The sequence below is a fragment of the Danio rerio genome, chromosome 2 (assembly GCF_049306965.1).
Source record: "Danio rerio strain Tuebingen ecotype United States chromosome 2, GRCz12tu, whole genome shotgun sequence".
Classification (NCBI taxonomy): Eukaryota; Metazoa; Chordata; class Actinopteri; order Cypriniformes; family Danionidae; genus Danio; species Danio rerio.
In genome coordinates this window covers 41,893,279-41,915,989 of record NC_133177.1, presented here as the reverse complement: position 1 = coordinate 41,915,989, position 22,711 = coordinate 41,893,279, and the positions used below count along the sequence as shown (strand labels likewise).

The following is a 22,711-nucleotide window of genomic DNA, read 5'->3' as shown; positions in this document are numbered from 1 at the left end:
AAGATTGATTATTGAGCACCAAAGCAGCATATTAGAATGATTTCTGAAGAATCATTTGACATGAAATCATAACAAAAAGGATTTAAAAATAGTAATTATACAATATAAATATAAAAATAGCAATTAACAGTTTTATTTTAATAACAATTTACAACATTTACTGTACTTTTGCTCTAAACATAAAATATAAGATCTTGCTAACTCCAAACCTTTAGATGTTTCCATTTAAATATAAAAAAGTACCACAGTAGTGCTAAAATAATATTCTTTAACGTTCCTTGTGTTGTTTAGTTTTTTTCCCCTGATTATTGTCTACAGTGTTTCATCAATGTTTAATGAAAACAGTAAAAGCACAACAGCAAATGTGATATTTAGTTTTTATTCATTCAGTCACATTTAGTAGAAAATAAAGCTCATTTAGGGCCGGCAAACTCTTAAACATTTATCCAGTTGCATAAACAATGCCTGATTAAGACAACAGTAATACTGCTAATGATATTGATCGAGTAGACGGAAAATGATAAGTTAGTCGCACACTACGAAAACGTCACACAGACATGAGGGGAGGAACATCCACCAAACCGAAAGAGAATTCAAGCCATGATTAGTGCAAATATTGGTTCTGTTTATATATTATACTTTACAAAATATCATTCTATGGTTTTAAAGATAAATAGCAAAAAAGTTCCTTTATGTCAAAGATTGTCGGCAGACTCGGAGGGAGAGAGACGGAGAGAACATTAAATGAAGGAATGGTAGTTAAGTGCAGAAGGTTAAAGGTTTAGTTCACCCAAAAAACTGAGTACTCTGTCATCATCATTTCATCACACTTTTATCCTTGTTTTGAACTTCTTCTGTTTGAACAGTGCTGGAAACCTTGAGCCACTGACTCTTATAATCATAAACTTTTATATATATATATATATATATATATATATATATATATATATATATATATATATATATATATATATATATATATATATATATATATATATATGCATCTAAACTATATGTAACCCACTGGTCCTACTGCACCCAACCCGTGCTGAGCTGGGATCGAACCGGCAATTCTTTGCATGGGAGTCGGTTGCTCTAACAAGGAGGCTAAAGACCATGGCCTCTAGTGTCTGTCACTAGAGCACCTTTTGAAGCCAGAGGAGTGAGGTTTACCTGCATAACACTTCGCTAGCTGGCCTCTGTTACACTCACCCCCCTAACCTTACTCCCATCGCAGACGAGCCCCCATGTGTGATCCACCAATCCTATTGCACCCAACCTGCACTGAGCTGGGATGGAACCGGTTATTTCTTGCATGGGAGTTGATTGCTCTAACAAGGAGGTTAAAGACCATGGCCCTGAGCGTCTGTCGCTAGAGCACATTTTGAAGGCGGAGGAGTAAGGTTTACCTGCATAACACTTCACTAGCTGGCCTCCGTTACACTCACTCCACCTAAACCTCACTCCCATCCCGGGCGAACCCCCATGTGTAACCCACCAATCCTACTTCACCCATCCCGCGCTGCGTTGGGATCGAACTGGCGATTTTTTGCATGTGAGTTGATTGCTCTAATAAGGAGGCTAAAGACCATAGCCTCTAGTGTCTGTCGCTAGAGCACCTTTTGAAGCCAGAAGAGTGAAGCTTACCTGCATACCACTTCGCTTGCTGGCCTCTGTTACATTTCATTTAATTATGAAACGCATAATAAACCCCTAATGTGCATTAAAAAAGTGATGTGATTAGATAACTAGCCTAACCAGTGAACCAATCTTATCTCATACCATCTCAAATGTTGATTTGATACTTCTGCTAATACCTGAGCGAAAGTATTACTAGGGGTTTATAGATAATATCATACAATTATATTGAATGTTCATATTAAAAAGATACTTTGAAGAATGTTGAAAAAAAGAGTTAACTATTGACTTCCATGGTGGGAAAACTTTGGAAGTCAGTGGTTAGCAGTTTCCTATATTAAAAAAATAATAATAATAATTTAATAATAAATTAATAAATCATTAATAAATTAATAATAAATCAAAGATGAGTAAAAGGTGGCAGAATTTTTATTTTTGGGTGAACTGTCTCTAAGGAATTTATGTTCTGTCTTCCATTCAGCTGCATTTTAACTATCGTAATATGCTCTTAATAGATGTTTCTGACCTTTGTCATTGCATTGTTTTGTTTTACTATTTAACCAAATTCTTGTTTGTCTGACAAATTACTTTATGATATTTATTCTACTCTGAATTAGAAAACGGTTCAATATGATAAAACAACTCAGTGAATTTCCATCCTAAAAATGATTCTGTATTGTTACCTCCTAGAAAAGCTTTACACAATCATTTTCCCAAACAAATGACATACAGCTGTTTCTCTGCTTGCAGAAACTCTCGTTTTTAATTATTAAAATTTTTCATGGGCAGCACAGTGGCGCAGTGGGTAGCACAATCGTCTCACAGCAAAAAGGTTGCTGGTTCGAGCTCTAACTGGGTCAGTTGGCGTTTCTGTGTGGAGTTTGCATGTTCTCCCCATGTTCGCGTGGGTCTCCTCCAGGTGCTTCTGTTTCCCCCACAAGTCCAAAAACATGTGGTATAGGTGAATTGGGTAAGCTAAATTGTCTTTGGTGTGTGTGTGTGTGTGAATGAGTGTGTATGGATGTTTCCAAGTAATGGGTTGCAGCTGGAAGGGCATTTGCTGCATGGAACATGTGCTGGATAAGCTGGCAGTTCATTTCGCTGTGGTGACCCCTGATTAATAAAGGGACTACACCGAAAAGAAAATGAATGAATATTTTTCATTAGTTTTACTGGAAATTACAATTTGTAACGGTCTTGATCACATGGAATGGAAACTGTGTTTTATTTGCAATATTTTTAAAAATAAATGGGTAACTTTGGACAGAAATACAGCTTATGGCTAGCAGTTTCCAGCAATCTTCAAAATATCTTCTTTTGTGTTTAACAGAAAAAAAAGAACTCATAAAGGTTTGCAACCACTAAGGGTGCGTAAATGAGCACTAACTTGATTTCACTAAGTAGGACATGTTCCTGGGGTAACATCTGCATTGATTCTGGAACAACACTCCAATCAGCCAATCAGAGTTAGGGCATATGTTCACTATTTATGTTAAGTTTAGGCTTAAGGTTAGGTTTATGCACTTGATTATAATCATATCTACATGATTATTATCCAACTGGGAATAATTTACAGTTATGGTTGGGTTTAGGGGTAGGGAATAGGTATAGAATTATGTTCTAGGATCAACATGGATGTTAACCCAAAATCGCATCATACTTGGCAAAATCATGACGTGCGTAAATGAGAACCGAATTAAAAATTTTCCGAGTGAACTATCCCTTTAAGAAGGAATGTTAAGTCAAAAGCAGGAGGGAAAGCAAAACAACTCACTGGAGTATGCAAGAATATGAGTGTGCAAAATGACTATGAAATTGATCAAGGTGCAAATTCTCTCTCCCTCCTCTCTTTCTCTCACTCGCTCTCTCCTCTCGGCATCACAATGAGCCCATGTTTTCACAGAGCTTTGGCTCAAATGGTTGTCATGATGCTTCAGAGTTGCTCGGCTCTGAACTCTGATGACCTGTGGGGATAAACAGAGGAATAGAAAGAGAGACAGAGTGAGTGAGTGATGGTCTACTTACGTTACCTGTTTACTAATCTGGCTTTGTTAAAGGTCAGCTCAGAGCCATCTGTCTGTAGACTCACAAACACAGGCAGCACACATACACGATACAGTACATTCACATGGAACACCAGAAAGTTTTCCTCTAATAACCAGGGATGTCAAATACTTGAGTCATTTTACTTGATTGCTGATCTTGATCATTGTTTTGGGGGATTTTTTTATACTTAATCGCAAATTCAAAATGAACTACTTGTATATTTAGTTGAGTACATTTTCTGAAGAAGTACTCTTTATTCTTTACAATTTCGTTTGAGATAAAACATTTTGTTTCCTTCCATCTTGCGCACTTTAATAAGGTAAAGGAACATTAAAATGTGCATTCTTAAAGGGATAGCTCACCCAAAAAATGTCAATTTGCTTACTAATTACTCACCCTTCTTTATTCTGTAAACACAAAAGAAGATATTTTGGAGAATATTGGGAAGCTGTAACCTTTCTATCTGTAACTTCTCTATCACATAGCTATGTTTCCATCCAAAGATGTTAATTCAATTTATAAGCAAAACTGGAATATCGCATATAAGATTCGCAAATAAAGCAGCGTTTCCATCCAATTAAAAATCAACACTTCCTCTATACCTGGCGCCAAATATCAACTGTAAAAACAGAATTTGCTGGGATAGGAGAAGCTGTGTAAATGTTTTTTTTTTTTTAAATAAATTACTTGTTTCTTAGAAGACAATGTAACGAGGCGTAATGAACGTGGTGGCGTTTAAAGGCATGAGACACGGAGCACAGACACTCTTGATAATTCTGGAGGTAATTAATAACATAATAACACTAGTACTGAAACGTTTTACAAGAGCCATAACAACATTTCAGATGTTTTACAATGCGCTCAGCCTGCTGGTTTGTCCATTCACACACTTATAACAAAATCACGACTTTGTTTTAACACGCGTGCTGGAATTTGTTTGGTAAAAGTTCCATCATAGTTTATGCACATCTTTTTTTATTGAACAAAAAAGTTTATCCTACTCAGTTATGCACATATGTTTTTATGGGCATTTTCAATACACAATACGCATTTACAAAATACGCATATAAATAGGTGGAAGGAAACACAGCCAGTGTCTCACCACTCCATCTATAGCTGATGTGTGGTGAGTGCACTGGTGCCATTGTTCTTTGGCTGCAGTCACATCATCCAAGTGGATGCTACACACTGGCGGCGGAGTGGAGAGACCCCCTTTATGATTCTGAAGTGCTTGGCGTGTATGTATGGACATTAAATCCGCTAAATAAACATCACTTACTAATCATTGATTTTCATAGAAGAAAAAACAAATACTATGGAAGTCAATAGTTAGAGGTTTAAAGCTTTCTTCAAAATATCTTCTTTTGTGTTTAACATTAGACTGTCAAGCAAGTTTGGACTACGGCCCTGTTTAAACTATTATGTTTTAGTTTTAAAACGCATTTTTGCTGCGGTTACGCCATCCATCTACACCAGAGATGGGCAAACTCTGTCCTGGAGGGCCGGTGCCTGCACAGTTTAGCTTCAACTCTAATCAAACACACCTGCTTATAAATTTCTAGTGATCTTGAAGACATTGATTAGCATGTTCAGGTGTGTTTGATTAGTGTTGGAGCTAAACTATGCAGGACACCGGCCCTCTAGGACCGAGTTTGCCCACCCTTGATCTACACCAGGCATGTCCAAAGTCGGTCCTGGAGGGCCAGTGTCCTACAAAGTTTAGTTCCAACCCCAATCAGACAAACCTGTGCTAGCTAATCAAGGTCCTACTAGGCTTTCTAGAAACATCTTTGCAGGTGTGTTGAGCCAAGTTGGAGCTAAAATCTGCAGGACACCGGCCCTCCAGGACCGACTTTGGACACCCCTGATCTACACTATGCCAGATTTTTCGAGAAACTGAGCTTTTTGAAAGCAATATAGAGGTCGTTTCATTTTAAAAAACGCTGCTGCTCCATGTTTGTTTGGATTAGGGGAAAATGGAGACATCTGAAAACGGAGGCATCTGATTGGGGCTTTTTCTCAATATTAAGTACACAAAGATCAGTCTTGCAATCTCAATCTCCTTGTAAGTTCAGACTTTATAAGTTTGATATGAAAAACAACCTCCCGAGGACATGTCTGGTAAATCTTTAAAGGTAACCGTGTACTTTATAACATCATTCACATCACTCTGGCTACGTTGTTTCACTATCTTAACAATAAAATGAAAACATGGAATAAGGACCTGCCTATTTTCATTTTGATATTAGCAACTTAACAGACATTAAAAATCTCGACGCATGGTGCAGCTACGTATAGCATATATGACCGTCATCATCTTCACTGTGTGCATATTTAAAACCAAACTGAGCCTATAACACAAATGCCTCCTTTCATTTTCACTAAAAATACGAAAAATACCCCTGTCTCTTTTGCTAAATATCAGTTTTAATAATCAATAATGGCCATTATAAAAGTATAACATACAATAAGTTTACACATTAAAGGGAATAAAGGCAAGCAATCAGTCAAATGTGCAGAATCAGTGTAAGTGGTTACATAAATTAATGTATTAACGTATCTTTGCGCACAGCCAAAACACATTACCTGAGAACAAGTAATCGATTCAAAAGACCAAAGTCAGGAATATTTTGTTAGATAGAGACAAGATGAATTAAATGTCACGCTTAACAAATATAGTAAGATTAGATCCAGCGTTATATCCTTGATGAACAGTCCAAACAGTCTCATCTGGGTTAATGTCCTCAAAGCACATGCCAGAGTGTTTGTGGGGACGTGATGTGCATTTTCAGCAGTATAGTGTGGACAGAGAGCTGTTCAGAAACTCCAGGTGAAACGCTAGTGTGAACGAGAATCGTTTTCATTCTAAAATGCCATTTTAAAACTAAAACGTATTAGTGTAAACAGGGCCTGAGTGAAGGGAGAGTGTGAAGGGAAACTCCCACTGTGTGGGAACTATCCCTTTAAAATAAAAAGAAGTATGTCTTTACAAAGCATTGTTTTTTGGTTGTTTTATAGCTGTGGAACAAAATTAAGAGACAGTTTTAAATTCAAGTAAAAGTAAAAAAAAACTAGTTTTGTTTTGTTCTGTAAACTTCTGATGAAATGACTTCCAAATTCAAAATAAAAACATTCTCATTTAGCTTTTTTATTGCATAAAATAAAAAAAAAGATGTCTAAATATGTGTTTTATTTTATATTAATATTTCGAAGAGTTTAGAAATAAGTATGTGGTGGAATAATCCTGATTTCCTGATTTATTAATCTGACAAATCAACATTTCATTAAAAAATTATATAATAAATGCTTAATATACTTTATTTTTAAATTACAATTTGGTAGATTTTTTTTAGATCTTCAATAAAAAAATACTATTAAAATAATTAAATGATTAAAAACATACTTATAAAATCAGTACTTTTAAAGTCAGTAATTTTTCATATAGCCATTTTCCACTTCAATTTCTTTTTTTTTCCATTACTTTTACTCAATTATATTTTTAGTTAGTCGAGTTAAATGCTTTCACTTGAGTATGATTTTTGAATACTTTTCACACCCCTGAAAATTACCGGAGAGCTTTCCATGCAGACTAAACTGACCAATGCTTTTAAGATGCACATACAAAGACATGCAACAAAACAACACAGTACCAGGGAAATCCAATGACTTATTTATTTTCGGAGGGAGTCTAGGTTTTTTCACAGGGGGTTTGCGATCTGAGGATCTTTCCAGATCACAGCGGGTGTCCTGCTCCATTCCTGAGGGGGTAAATACAGGGGGCACACAGAAGGAGGGATTGGCACTACGTGAGGATCACACAAAGTAAGGCTGAGCTGGAAGATGAAAGCATGCTAGAGCTGGAGATGGTGAATGCGGACCCTCTGCACTCGCTCGAAAAAGGGGAGTTCAAAGAGTGTACCTGTGTCACATGAGTTCGCTTTCCTGTTTCGATGTGGTTTCATGGGACCTCCAGGACTGCTCTTGATTTCATCACCTGAGCAATAGTAAAGGTCATACGTTTGCTATGTTACTGTTTTTCTAAATGAGTAGAAAACCAAAACTTTTTCGGAGAATAATTATAATACAAAATGTTGTAATAATGTACAAATAGTTTGTTTACTTTATGTTTTAGCAAAAAATAATGCAGTGAAGTTAAGAATCATTTTAATATAGTGAATTATTTGTAAACTTACTAACAATACTAATAATCAATCTAAATAAAAACTAAATAAATTGATTAATTAATTTATTACAATAGTCTATAATTTTTTTTTTTTTACAATATAAAGTAATTATGGGGTCTCTATCTCTCTGCCCATCCATCTATCCATCCATCCATTCATTCGTCCGTCCGTCCGTCTGTCTATCTATCTATCTGTCCGTCCATCTATCTACCTTTTTATCTATCTATCTGTCTATCTATCTATCTATCTATCTATCTATCTATCTATCTATCTATCTATCTATCTATCTATCTATCTATCTATCTATCTATCTATCTATCTATCTATCTATCTATCTATCTCTCTCTGTCTGTCTGTCTGTCCGTCCGTCCCTCCGTCTGTCCATCCGTCTGCCCATCCATCCGCCCATCCATCCATCAACCTGTTTATCTATCTATCTATCTATCTATCTATCTATCTATCTATCTATCTATCTATCTATCTATCTATCTATCTATCTATCTATCTATCTATCTATCTATCTATCTATCTATCTATCTATCTATCTATCTATCTATCTATCTATCTGTCCGTCTGTCCATCTATCTATCTATCTATCCGTCCGTCCGTCCATCTACCTGTTTGTCTATCTGTCCGTCTGTCTATCTGTCCGTCTGTCTATCTGTCCGTCTGTCTATCTGTCTGTCTGTCTGTCTGTCTGTCTGTCTGTCTGTCTGTCTGTCTGTCTGTCTGTCTGTCTATCTATCTATCTATCTATCTATCTATCTATCTATCTATCTATCTATCTATCTATCTGTCAGTCTGTCCATCTTCCTGTTTATCTATCTGTCCGTCTGTCCATCTATCTATCTATCTGACCGTCCGTCCGTCCATCTACCTGTTTGTCTATCTGTCCGTCTGTCTATCTGTCCGTCTATCTATCTATCTATCTATCTATCTATCTATCTATCTATCTATCTATCTATCTATCTATCTATCTATCTATCTATCTATCTATCTATCTATCTATCTATCTATCTGTCAGTCTGTCCATCTTCCTGTTTATCTATCTGTCCGTCTGTCCATCTATCTATCTATCTGACTGTCCGTCCGTCCATCTACCTGTTTGTCTATCTGTCCGTCTGTCTATCTGTCCGTTTATCTATCTATCTATCTATCTATCTATCTATCTATCTATCTATCTATCTATCTATCTATCTATCTATCTATCTATCTATCTATCTATCTATCTATCTATCTATCTATCTATCTGTCTATCTGTCAGTCTGTCCATCTTCCTGTTTATCTATCTGTCCGTCAGTCCATCTATCTGACCGTCCGTCCGTCCATCTACCTGTTTGTCTATCTGTCCGTCTGTCTGTCCGTCTGTCTATCTATCTATCTATCTATCTATCTATCTATCTATCTATCTATCTATCTATCTATCTATCTATCTATCTATCTATCTATCTATCTATCTATCTGGGTAGACAGACAGACAGACAGACGGTCTGTCTAATTATTATTACTCTTCATTTTGAAATTTTTTTCACAAAGTATTATTCTATTCAGGGATCTTTGGCAACACTTGACAATCAAGTTCTGCATCTTTTAGAACTCAGGATCTCTTTTATACATGTTGTGATTCGAAATGCAACTGTAGCATATGAAATATTAATCGCCTCATCCAGTATGACATTTAAACATCAATGTTGTCCCTGAATTACCTTGAAGTAAAGCAGAATCTACTGAAGTGGAATGAAACACAGGCTTAGCAGAGGTGGGCGGAGCAGCTGGTGGCTGATGCTCATTGGCCACGTCATGCGGCGAGGAGCCAATGGGAGACGTGTGAGGTGAATAATAACATGGCTGAAAGGAACAACAAAGTCAAAATCTGTTACGTAACAATCACTCACTTTTGCGTCTTTTTGGGAAACTACCATCCAAGCACCTTTTCAGGGATCAGTGGAGTCTGTCCTTGTGGTTTTTGGTCTTTTAGGTCCTCTCCACATCTTCCGTTCTCTTTTTCCTCATCCTTTTCCCTTAGCTCTCCCGAATCTTCAGTAGATTTATCTAGGGACCACAAATAACCACCATGAGTGAAGATATAAAAAATTATATGGTTATTACATCAGATATAAACTTGTGCAGTACCAGAACTCTCCTCCAGATGGCGCTGCCGTGTCTTTGCAAGGCTTGGTTTGGTGCTCTGAGGCGGCGGATCGGGTCTTTTTCTGGTTTCCAGCAGCTGAGGATCTATTACACCGTCTGCCTTTTTCTGGCTGTCTGACTGTGATTCCTGTCTTCCTGATTCCTGTCTGTCTATAGACGGCGTGTGGCCTTTAGCGACAATATCCGAATGCCGGTCAGTCTCATGCTCTCTGTATCCAATCTCTTCAGATGAGCCGAAAACCTCGCTGTAATCAGGCGACTGCAGGGAAGAGAGAGGCCGGGTGTGAGGGACTGTGGTAAACACGTCATTATGCTCATAAAATTCCTATTTAGTTCCCAAATTGATCAAAAACGAGTGATGCTAGTGTTGTATTACTGGCTAATGAAAACAATTTCCTTCCCTCCTCCAATGCATGCTCTCAGCACCGCCTGCAGCATAAAAGCAATATTTCTGGAATGGCAAATATAAATATTAGTAGCAGGGTTAACCTAATTTAATTTAGGAATTGGTTTTGCTATTTGACTGAATTGGTCAGAGGCCACAGAGTGTTGGAGTTTTATGGCATGGAAAGGAATTTAGTAAATTATGAATTAAAAAATGCTAACAATCAAGCAATTTTTTAATGCCTTTTACCTGGTAAAGCCCCCTAGATTAGGAACTTAGGTAACACTTTATTAAAACTGTACGCTATGAATCATTTATTAAGCATTAGCAAATAGTCAATTCGTTATCTGTTAAGCATTAACTCAACATAAACAGATGTTAGTAAGCAGTTTATAACTGCAGATACAAATGCTGTATTTTTGACTTATAAACACATGTATAATGTGCTTAATGATTGTAATTTTCATATTTTGTTAATTATTATTCTTTCATTAGTAAATTAAGTATTGCTTCATTTACAAACACTTTATTTGAGAGAATTTGCTGCTTTTTAAAGATCATTCAGAATGTGTTAGTAAATGATTAATAAACTAAGTTAACATTTATGTATCTTATTATTCAGGCATACATTATCAGTTAATGTGTATGTCAGCACATGCTTTACTAAATCAACTTCATCAAGCTTTGTGACCTAATCTAAAGTGTCTCCCTATAAATGACAATTAAAGACTCAGTTATATTTTAAACAGTAAAAAGGAAAATAAATGACTTCATTAATTTCTATTCATTTAGAGATACACAAACGAAACTGTCACGTTCGGTGAGGGGAAAAAGGAGCGAGGACTCAAGTGCAGCAAATAATGGGTGTTTATTAAGAATAAAATAAAAACAAAAAGGCAAAACAAACAACCCCGAGGGGGAAAACTCTTATTAAACAAATAAACGAACAAACAAACTTGACTAGACTGGCAGGACAAAGACAGGGCTGGACACAAGACAGGAAACAATCGACGACGAACTGGCAAAGCACTGAAAACATGAGGGGGATTATAAAGCAAAAAGTAAATCGACACAGGTGAACACAATTAACTAATAATGGGTTAACAAGGAGGGTGGGACTAGACAATAGACGGGAGAGCGCATGACACAGAGAGACAATACAAGCCATGCGCTAACATAACACAACACTGAAGCACACGACAAAAGCACGTGACCACAATGTAAACACGAGCCACGTGCTTTGACAAAAGACGCAAGACACGAGCACACGATGAATGAAAGCACTCACCGTGCGCTCACACACGCAGCGTGCATGCTTCATCCCAGCGCCAACCAAAACCGAAACCAACAAGACTGAGACGCTGGGAATGAAACACCACGCTGCTAACAGACGAAAACACAAACACTAGTACAAGAGCGCGCGCGTCTGACGGGCGCAGTGCGTGCGCGGCCACATCAAGCGGCATCGCGCACACTCTGCGTACACCCTTGACGGCGCGCGCGCACACAGAGACAGCAACAGGACCGGACATGGGTAGTGTCAGAGCTCTGCTACCAAAACAAGAATTTACAAAGACCAGAGTGGCAGAACCCTGACACGAAACTGTATCAACTGAAAAATAAATCTTTGCAATCTTAACTAAAATAAATTTACTGTGTGCAGTTTAAACTTCGCTAAATAACATCGAAATGTTGAATCGTAATGTAATGTTAAATTGTTTTTGTCGTTTTATCCAGTTTATATTTTGACACTTCTGTTATTCAGATGCATTGTTCATTTGATACTGAACCTTTAATTGTCATTTATCAGGTATTCATAAAGCATAAATAGTTCTTTCTTTAGATCAGGTCACAGTTAATCAGTTAATAAAGCATTTATTAACAGAAACAATAAACTATTAATATATGCATGAATAATAATATATAAATGTTGATTTGAATAGTTTATTATTCATTTACTAGCTCATTCTAAATGATCTTAAAAGTCTCCAACTACTCTTAAATACTACTGATTTTGTAAATAATGTGATACTTAATTTAGTCGTTACTTATTCGCTTTTTATGAAGTATGAAATAACAATTATTAAGCACATTTTAAATCTGCTTGTTAGTTAAGAGTAGAGCATTTGTATTTGCAGTTATAAACTGCTTACTAACATGTATTAATGTAGAGTTAATGCTTAACAAATAATGAATTCACTATTTGCTACTTCTTAATAGATGATTCATAGTGTGTAGTTTTTCAAAAACGTTACCGACAATTATTTATACCAGCATTATTTGTATGAAATTCATTATGGTCAAAATCACAACCTTTAAAATCATTTCCATTTTCCAAGTAGCACCCTAAAATGTTCAACACTGCTTTTTTAAAAATAAAAATAGTATAACAAATTATGTAAATGATAGGATTCTTAAGAACAAAAGTTCATTGAGGTAAAAATTTGATAAAATAATTTTAACATTATAACTTAATGAATTACAATATGCTGTGTAGATTAAATATATATTTTGAGGGTGGTATTTTAAACTGATTATTGACACAATCAACTATTACTTAAATGGAGCTTATTTAAATTTATTATGTATTATTATTAATATTATTATTATTTCATTCTACATTTATTTAAAATTAAATGACCATTTTGAACGTCATTTTAAAGAGAAAGTTCACTCAAAAGTAAAAATTATGTCACAATTTACTTAATTTAACCCTTTGGCTGCCCCTCTACCAAACAGTTGCCCGTGTTATTACTGTTTTAAATAATGACTGTTAAAGTAATTTAAAAAATGACTGTTTTAAATAATGGTTTACACGCACAGCATTGTTGGTTTACAAAAAATAAATAAATAAATAAAAACAATAAACAAATATAATCCTGCTGCACTACTACACTTGATTTTGGTTTATTGTAAAAAACAAACAAGAAAACAAGTTAAATGAGAATCTCAAATGGCATACTTCAAAAAAAGGTGATTTAGTATTCAAAAATGTTTTATTTTGATTATGTTTTTTAAATAAATTGTTCTTCCACTTTATATTTTCATAGTATATGTGATAATTCTGGTATTTTTACCATAAACCAACATATCTACCATTTGGTAGAGGTTAACATTTTAGAAATTATGGGATGTGTGTTAATGAAATTGAGTGTGTTAACTAGTGACAGTAGGAGTTAAGAAATGCAATCCAAACAATTTTGTCTTGGTGGTGCAGTTAAAGGGTTAAACCAATTTGAGTTTTTTTATTCTGTTGAACACTAAAGAAAATATAAAAAAAAAAACTGGAAACTTCCATTAAAAAAAAAAAAAATTATATATATATATATATATATATATATATATATATATATATATATATATATATATATATATATATATATATATATATATATATAATTGAAACCAATAGTTAGAGGTTTCCAACATTCTTCAAAATATCTTTTTTTGTGTTAAACATAAAAAAAACTTAAACTGGTTTGAAACAAGTGAATAGTAAGTAAATGATGACAGAATTCTGAGGTTTGGGTGAACTATCCCATTAAATGTGACTTTACCTGTCTGTGTGAGAAGCAGGAGGGGCTGATTCCCATCATTCCTGGCAGGGGTATACCCTGAACAGGCCGTCCTGACAGCTGAGGGGTCCTCTGAACACCAGGCCCTACCAGCCTCCCATTGGTGCCTTCAGTGCTTCCATCTAACCTCCCGCGATCTTTTGGGTGTTGAATCAAGGAGTACACATTCTCAGTCGCGATACTGAGAAAGCAAAAGACGAAAATCAGTAATAAAGGTGTCATATTATGCCCTTTTAACAAGATATGTCAGGTGTCCCCTGAGAATGTCTATGTGGTTTAGCTCAAAATACCTCACATCTATTATACCATACTGTAAATGCAGTTTTTTTTTTTTTGAAAGTTATAAGCATGTTTTTGTGCATCTTTCAAATGCAAATAAGCTGCTGATCTACACCCCTTTTGAAGACGAGGGTGGAGCCTTGTTTTTTAACCCTAAATATCAGGTACCTGCCTTTAAACAGATAAATAAGATAAAACGACAGCGTTTGTTTTGTCTGCCGCTCTGAGGCACAATGCATTTATTATAAAAGATAAAGAGCTAAAATGGCTTCTCTACTTGCAGAAAATTACATTAGATTATTGATGCATCATGCTAGCTTTTCCAGGAAGTGTTGATTTTGCTCACTTAAACACATGGCAGGAAAACAGAACTTTATTGACAATTTTAAATGTAAACAAAGAAACTGAAATCAATAAGAAATGCTCTTTGAGCAGCAAAGTAATGATGAAGTACCTTTCTATCACACCAATTGATGACATGTTTAAATATACTACTACAACTTTTTTTTATGCATTTAACATGCAGATGGTTATGGGGGTTTTAAATAAAGGTTTCACATTATGTGGATGAATGCATTTCCATCATGCATTTGTCCTATGGCTTTATGCTAAACGAAACAAAATTTTGGCAGTGTGAGAGGTTTTCACCCTTTAAAAGGAGGACGTCAGATCTGCAGTTTATAAATTATTTTGCAAAAAATAAAAAAATAAAAAGCTAGCTGTTTCCTTGCAGTTTCCTAGATGTAAACAAAATCAGTTGTCGACTCTGTTTGCCTTTTGTTCATGATATCAGGCTGAGAAATATTTACATCAAATTGTATATTTATCTGCATATATACTGACTTTTTTGACTTCCAAATCTAATGACTCGTTTATCGGTACTGGTCATTATGGTGCATCCAAAAACAAAAGAGAGAAAAATAGACTGTATTTTTGTATCTTTGATCAATTCAAGCCCAACATAGTATATTTCTTTCAAAAACATAAAAAAGACCAACCCCAAACTTTTGAACTACTTTATTATAAATCATTATTATTTTTTTTTAAAGTACACATGAAATCAAAACTAACCGCATTGATTCAATTAGCTTACATTGCTAGTTTTGTAGTGAACAATAAAATTATAATCTGAAAAAAATGCACTTCCTGTTTGTTTTCAGTTAAATTCTCAGATTACGTCTGTCTGAGGTACTGACCGTGTTCAAGAGCTTAGAATCACCAAGAGGCGACACTCAATAGAACGTTCATTGCAACAGCAGCACCCAGCAACAGCCCCACGATTCCGTCATTTTGGAGTGAAAGCGAACGGTCGTCCATTGGATCTTATTGCTGTTGTGATGACAAGCAGCTGCTTTGTTTTTTTGTTTTTTGTTTTTTTTTGTTTTAAAAGCAATGTTAAAGCTGAAATACAACCTTACAGTCACAAGACGGGTGATCATAAGCACTTTTAATCGTTTATTTTACAGACTTAATCTTTAATATATTAACCATACTTGTTTTCTTGAAACTGTCACTTTAAGGTGAAATTACTTTAAATTATATTAATTGAATAGTTTACGCACTAGCATAACACAAATGAATACTGACATGTTAAATTAAATTAATGGGATGTTGAAAACAGAACACTTTGTTGCAGTATTATATGTTATAATAGTATTTTTCCAGTGTTGTCTGTTAAAGAAAGACTAATAAAGCTTTTATGTATAATATGTTAATATATTATTAGAAATATGTCTTCTGATCTAAATCCTGTTGAACCCATGGGGAATTCTGAAGACAAATTAAGTTGAGCATCTCTTTTAGCAATTCTGAAAGAAGGGTCGTTATTAAGAATAGAAAAGATAAATGTTGCAAAATGTAGCCAGCTTGTTCATCCCATGAACATTTTTCTGACCAGTGCTTCAGCAATCTACACGCATACAACGGGGGATTCGTCAGCCATTTGTTAAAGTAAGGATCAGAAAAGACTATAAATGTATAGGACTTTGTCAGAGCTTAACAGGAACTTTACAGTACTCAGTTCAAGGACCAGTTTCTTTCTCCATTTAACAAGTGTAAGTGATTGGATTAAAATTGTTGCCTCCTTGTATTCTCTAGCTTGCAAATTATTTATCTAATTGTCACTTGTTACCGCTTGTACTGTAAACTCTTTATAGTCACATATTGTGACTAAAACCACATTGAAAGTTAAAAGTTTTCCGGGAGAATTAACAAAACGGGAGGGAGGCGGGAGATGGGTCTGAAATACGGGAGACTCCCGGGAAGGTATGCTCGCACATACACTCTCCACTTTGACTACTTCCAATATTGTTGATAAGCCATGGTGGGCATTTCTCTCGTCTCGTGCAGAATGCTGTCAACCAATCAAAACAGGCTGTCATCTGTCCAATCAGCGCAGATTAGCATCGTGCTAAAGAGGGGTTTAGGAAAAAATGGATCACTGAACGAATCATATGGAAGTTGTTGGGATAATTAGATAAATGAATATTATTGTCACGGTTATAGGTGTGTGCGCACTAGTGAGTGTCTGTTTGGTCACATGGTTTTGTTTTGGTGTTCAACGTGTGTCTGACGTCAGTGTTTTTGTCACGTGCTATGTGGAGTCCTGCTGTCCTGATTAGCCTGCCAGCTGCGACTTGTTAACTCAGCTATATCTAGGCAGCATGTCTCTTGTCTCGTGTCAGTTCGTTAATTCTCTGCTGATCATTCTGTTTGTGTTTAGGACTGGCGAGGAGTCCCTTTCTGAGACGTAGCTTCTTGGTTCCCTGTATGTTCCCCTGATCCCCGATAGAGTCGGAATATAGCTTGTTTTTGTTTGTTTATTTCTTTTTGTGTTACTTGTGATACTATATTGACTGCGTCAATAAAGTATTTTTACTTGCAATTGGATCCTTCCATTACTTATACACGATAGTAACAATTATAAGACAATGATAATATTGTTTGACAAGTGTTTTTTGACCTTAAATGCATATCAGACTGTTGTTGGAGACCCCCAAAACCAAAAATATGACCCTTTTAATGCATAATAGGGGCTCTTTAATAGTGTGTTCCTCAAGGAACTGCATCACAAAACGAAAAAACAAACATCACAGCTTCCTGTTCATGTGGATTTCAAAATACAATTCACTCACTTAGTGCGACATTCCTCCCCGCAAGCCCCGCCCCTTCCTGTAGGATCAGGCTCCTGATAGGATATGGTAGAGTTTCGGTTCTTCCTGAATCCCGAAAAGATTGACAGCACACTGCGTCGTTTCTTTCTTCTCAAAGCCTGAGCGTGATGGTGAGACGACAGCTGACTGCAGGACAGAGATACGGGGTGTCAGAGATAAGATAACACCCACATTCGTGCAAGCCTGCTATCCCTTCAACCTTTAAAAAGTGAGCAAATGTGACACCGTCATAGTTAAGACTTCATTACCACACAGAAGAGTTTCAGTACTGAAGCACCTGTCTGGTAAAACTCTCTTGGTGTAAAAGTCGGGCAGTCCATCATCCAATAGAGATACTCCACCATTCTCCGAGCAGTGCTAGAGGACGACAAGAGAAATAATGATGATGATGATGTGTGCTTCTGAGGACTGGGCCTGGAGTACATCATCTCTCTAAATTTGTGTTAGTGGATGAAGCTGTCACGCTACTGTATAACACCATCTGGGGTTTGTTCATTCGTATTATGTCAGCGCATTAATTTGATCAACCGACACAACAAAGACACAGCTTGCGGGCACTAGGACTGATCAGAAGTGATTGAAAAGGAGAGCGTTTTTAAAGCGTTCATTTTGGAGACCCTGCAGGAAACATCTGGGCCTGCGTTTAGACAGATTTCTTGGAACAATCGAGTTAACAAGAGAGCATGATTAAAATCACTGCCGTCCTTTTCCCGTTAATGGATCGAATGGTTGCAAGTTAATCGTTTTTTATGTCATATTTGCCGTTTGTTTGAGGAATAACTGCTGCGGGATCTATAAATCAGTGCGGTTTTGAATTCATTTGAAACTAATTGTCTGTAATTACGCAATCTTCAAAAAATATTACATTGCTATCAGTCTTGAAGAAAAAGGAGCAATCAAAGAAGTCACCGTTAACATGAAAGTACCAATCATTTTCAAAGACAGAGTTCATCCAAAATTGAAAATACTGTAGCTATAAGGTTAGCCACTCTCAGGTCATCCAGGATGTTGGTGATTTTTTTACTTTTTTTTTTTAATTTCTTGATGATTCATTAAATACAGCCCAACAGCTAATAGTACTTCAAGATTACTTAAAAATGATAATAAAGTATTTCATCAAGCAAATCCATCAGACCTCTTTTTTTGTTAATGAGCATTTTCTACCAGGCTCCTCTGATTAGGTTCAAAAGTTTTATTTTATATGTTATGATAAAGGTTATTAGCGTGTTAATAAAATACCTTAAAAAAAAAAAACTAACTTTAGACAATTAATTGGTATTTAACAAGGTGGATTGGTAACACTTTATAATAACTACACACTAAGAATCATTTACTAAGCATTAGTATCTAGTGAATTCATTATTTGTTAAGCATTAACTCTACATTAATAAGTGTTAGTAAGCAGTTTATAACTGCAGCTACAAATGCTGTATTCTTGACTTATAAGCACCTATGTAATGTGTTTAATGATTGTATTTTCATACTTAGTTAATGATTTATATTTTATTACTAAATTAAGTATTGCATTATTTACAAACCATTTGTATTTAAGGGCAGTTGAGGGTTTTTAGAAACATTCAAAATGAGTTAGTATACATATATATACAAATAGTTAACTAATATGTTAATAAATGCTTTATTAACTCAACTTTACGCAGTTTTGTGACCTAATCTAAAGTGAGGACTATTCATTCTTTATAAATCCCTTATAAATGACTATTAAAGGCTCAGAATCAAATTAACAATAATCTTTGCAATCTTTTCTAAAAAGTAAAATTACTGTAAAGTTTAAACAATGCTGAATAACAGGAGTGTTAAAATATGACATAAAACAGGACAAAACAACAACAACAACAATATGATAATTTAACATTATAATAAGATGCAATGTTTAACCTCTACAGTGATTTTATTTTAGGTAAGGTTGTAAAGATTTATTTTTCATTTGAAGTACAGTTTCATTTGTGTATCTTTAAATGAATAGAAATGAATAATGTCATTTTTCCTGTTTAGAATTTAACTGAACTTTTAATTGTCATTTATAAGGGATTTATAAAAACATAAATAGTCCTCACTTTAGATTAGGTCACAAAACTAGATGAAGTTGAGTTAATAAAGCATTTATTAATATACATAACCATTAATATAAGCCTACATAATAAGACATATACACGTTGATTTCAATAGTTTATTAATCATTTACTAACTCATTTTGAATTATCCTAAAAACCCTCAACTACTCTTAAATACAACTGGTTTGTAAATAATGTGATACTTAACTTAGTAATGAAAAATAAATCATTAACTAAGTATGAAAGTACACCCATTAAACGCATTATATAGCTGCTTATAAGTCAAGAATACAGCATTTGTAGCTGCAGTTATAAACTGCTTATTAACAATTATTAATGTAGAGTTAATGCTTAACAGATAATGAATTCACTATTTGCTAATGCTTAATAAATGATTCATAGTGTGTAGTTATTATAAAGTGTTAACGGTAGATTTTCTTTTGTGTCAAAACCAGCTAAATCCACCAGTGCTTTTTTTGCAAAAACCTCTAAATCCACCTATTGAGACAAGATAGTGTAAGTAGTTGAAAATCACTAAAGATGCTATTATAAATTATTTAAAAAAATATAAAACACCTCAAATTAAAAATTGAATTAAAAAAATAAAAATAAATCTGTCAAGTAATTGGCGGTTCATTCTGCTGTGGTAACCCCTGATAAACCATCAATCAATAACATTAAACTGACATTAAATCTTAACAATCTGTTGTCATTTCTGATATTTGGAATTTAGATTTAATGTAAGTAGAACAATGTAAACATTACAAACATTGTAAGCTAAGCTTGGTAGATTCAAATAATGTAGTGTAAAAACACTGTGAAACATCAATATCTGTGCATTGTCCATTAATGAAAAAAGCTTATCAGATGTATAGGTATTATGAAGTAATGTAAATAATGTATAGTTTTATACATTATATATGTCTTTAAAAAAATAACTTAAATTAGCAAATAAAACACAAGGTAGGTCTACTGTGCAAAAAGGGGATGACTCTCAGACGCGTTTAGAAGCTGTCATACATTTATTCTCACCATACTTAAGGTCTTGATCCCTTGTTTATCCATATAGCATCCTCATGGGATAAAAGGACGGCATCTTAACTTAGTCTTTCGTTAAACGCAGTTGCCGTGTAATGTATAATAATCGGACGCATTCAAAGTAGCGTCACTGCGCAAAAAAATCATTTTGAATGCATGCTACACTTCAAACTGTACATTGCGTTTTCTTTTTCTTATAATGCAGTTTTGAGGTAAGGAACATTTTCAATTGTCATCCATTGACAGTCAGACAAGCTCAACCAGTTCATTAAACTCCGTCTTTTAAAATCGAATCGGAAAGTGGAATAAAACTGTTTCTTTATAAAAGCCAATGTATCAGCGCGCTGCTACCTTAAAAATATATAACTCGACTCACGCCTTCTGATTGGTTCTCTGGATATAGTGGCATTTGCTGTCAAAGGCAAATGGCTTTTCAAAAAACTGTGATTTCTGAAATGTGCTGACGCTAGGATTTGGATGATTAGAAGCAAATCTATTTGTTGTTGGTGTACTATGTGCCTAAAGCATTCACTTAATGTCATTAGCTCATTTTTGGCGGAAGTGCGTTTAGCGGCTTTTGCATCGGAACTCTTCATATATACTCTGACCATTCTGTGTCAAAAGGGAAATCCCAGCCATTGTTACAGTGACAGAGTTGAATCCACTTTTAAAAGGATTTTCTTCCAGCTAACAAATGTAAAAACCCTGATAACCTGTCAGAGTCCAGACGCAAACCATATGCTGAAATAGTTGGCATTGGCAGTTCATTCCGCTGTGGCAACCCTGATAACAAAGGGACTAAGCTGAAGAAAAATGAAAGAGTAGCAGATTTTATAAATAGCATTACACATAACCATGAGCCGATAATTGTGACATGCAAACATTAAGATATAACCCACTATAAATCAACCAATCAGATGGGCATGTGGGCGGAGCTCTCACTCCAAGCACACTGAACTTGCAATAAAAATGTGAGGTACCTACTCTATATTCTTCATAAATATTAAATAGCATTTTAACATTACTGAAAATACATTAACATTTAACATTACTGAAAATAAATTTTTTTATCTAACAATTTTTATCTATCTAGTAACAGCACCTTTAAATTTATTTTATTTAAATGATCTGAGATAGGACCTTACACACTTGAAATGGTTAACCCTGAGTCAGTCTAAACCCTGGTTAAAGGTTATTCTCTATTTTTTTACGCTGCTCAAATTTCACAGCTTCAGAACTGTACAATTCATATATTGATGTTTTACACAACTTTGGCTTAATGTCCTTATTTGCATGTTTGCAGTGCAACTAGCGTGCATTACTCCTCTAGTATTACACAACCACTTAGTATACTGTATACTGCAAAAGTAGTAGCAAATTTCCTGAATGGACTTCAGGAAATTGAGGACTATAAATCTAAGTGGGGTAGCAAGGTGGCCTTCTGTCGCCTCACAGAAAGAAAGTCGCTGTGGTGACCACTGTTAAACAAGGAACTAAGTTGAAAGAAATGGAATGAATAAAGGTAGGAATAAAACTGTTCTTCACTCCAATTAACATTTTCCCCTCAAATGTTGAAACGCCTGTTTGACAAGCTGTGTTTCTGTGCTGTCAGAGCATCAAGCTCTAATATTTAACACTGCGTCATTTCACACTGCAATGTTTGACACTGCAATGCAGGTAATAATAATAAATTGATGATAACTGAGGTAAAAAGTGCACCTAAACATTTTTAATGCTGATAATCCAGGGTATAGTATATGGCAATAAAGACTGTACATATATTCAAATTCATATTACATACATTTAGGAGTAAATATTCAGTATGAGGGATTATCACAGAAAATAGTTTCCGAACATTTTCTAAATCTAATGTAGGACATGTAACGTTATACACAGAAAAAAGATCATTTATCATGTATTGCATTAAGACCAGAGCATACTGGGACCTTTCGCCGACATTTTACCTGTAACTAAACAAAATGCGATAATGTGACACAAAATCCAGGCGTAAAATCATTATTTTAAAATAATGGCTCTGGATTGTTTTTTTTTTTTTTTTTTTTTTTTGATGCACTACATTAAAAACTGGTTGACCAATGAGATTGGAGCTTTTGAGTTGCTAAAGTTTAAAAAACAAGATTGTAGAGCTCAAGCACAAAGCATTTAGTGG

At 35.0% G+C, this 22,711-nt stretch overlaps 1 protein-coding gene across 9 annotated transcripts in view; it reads right to left on the bottom strand.

Moving 5' to 3' along the window:
* Window positions 1-364: 364 nt before the first annotated feature.
* The window catches only part of carmil3 (capping protein regulator and myosin 1 linker 3), a 174,169-nt gene continuing 151,822 nt past the window's right edge, over window positions 365-22,711 (bottom strand). For 4 of the 9 annotated variants that reach the window (XM_073911468.1, XM_073911473.1, XM_073911489.1 and 1 more), the window contains 9 exons: window positions 17,709-17,788; window positions 17,393-17,557; window positions 13,962-14,160; window positions 10,002-10,278; window positions 9,799-9,920; window positions 9,575-9,716; window positions 7,604-7,678; window positions 7,335-7,442; window positions 2,605-3,602 (listed from right to left, as the gene is read on the bottom strand). In XM_073911468.1, the coding sequence (XP_073767569.1) occupies window positions 3,562-3,602; window positions 7,335-7,442; window positions 7,604-7,678; window positions 9,575-9,716; window positions 9,799-9,920; window positions 10,002-10,278; window positions 13,962-14,160; window positions 17,393-17,557; window positions 17,709-17,788 (1,209 nt within the window). In that variant the 3' untranslated portion in view covers window positions 2,605-3,561. 9 annotated transcript variants of the gene reach the window in all.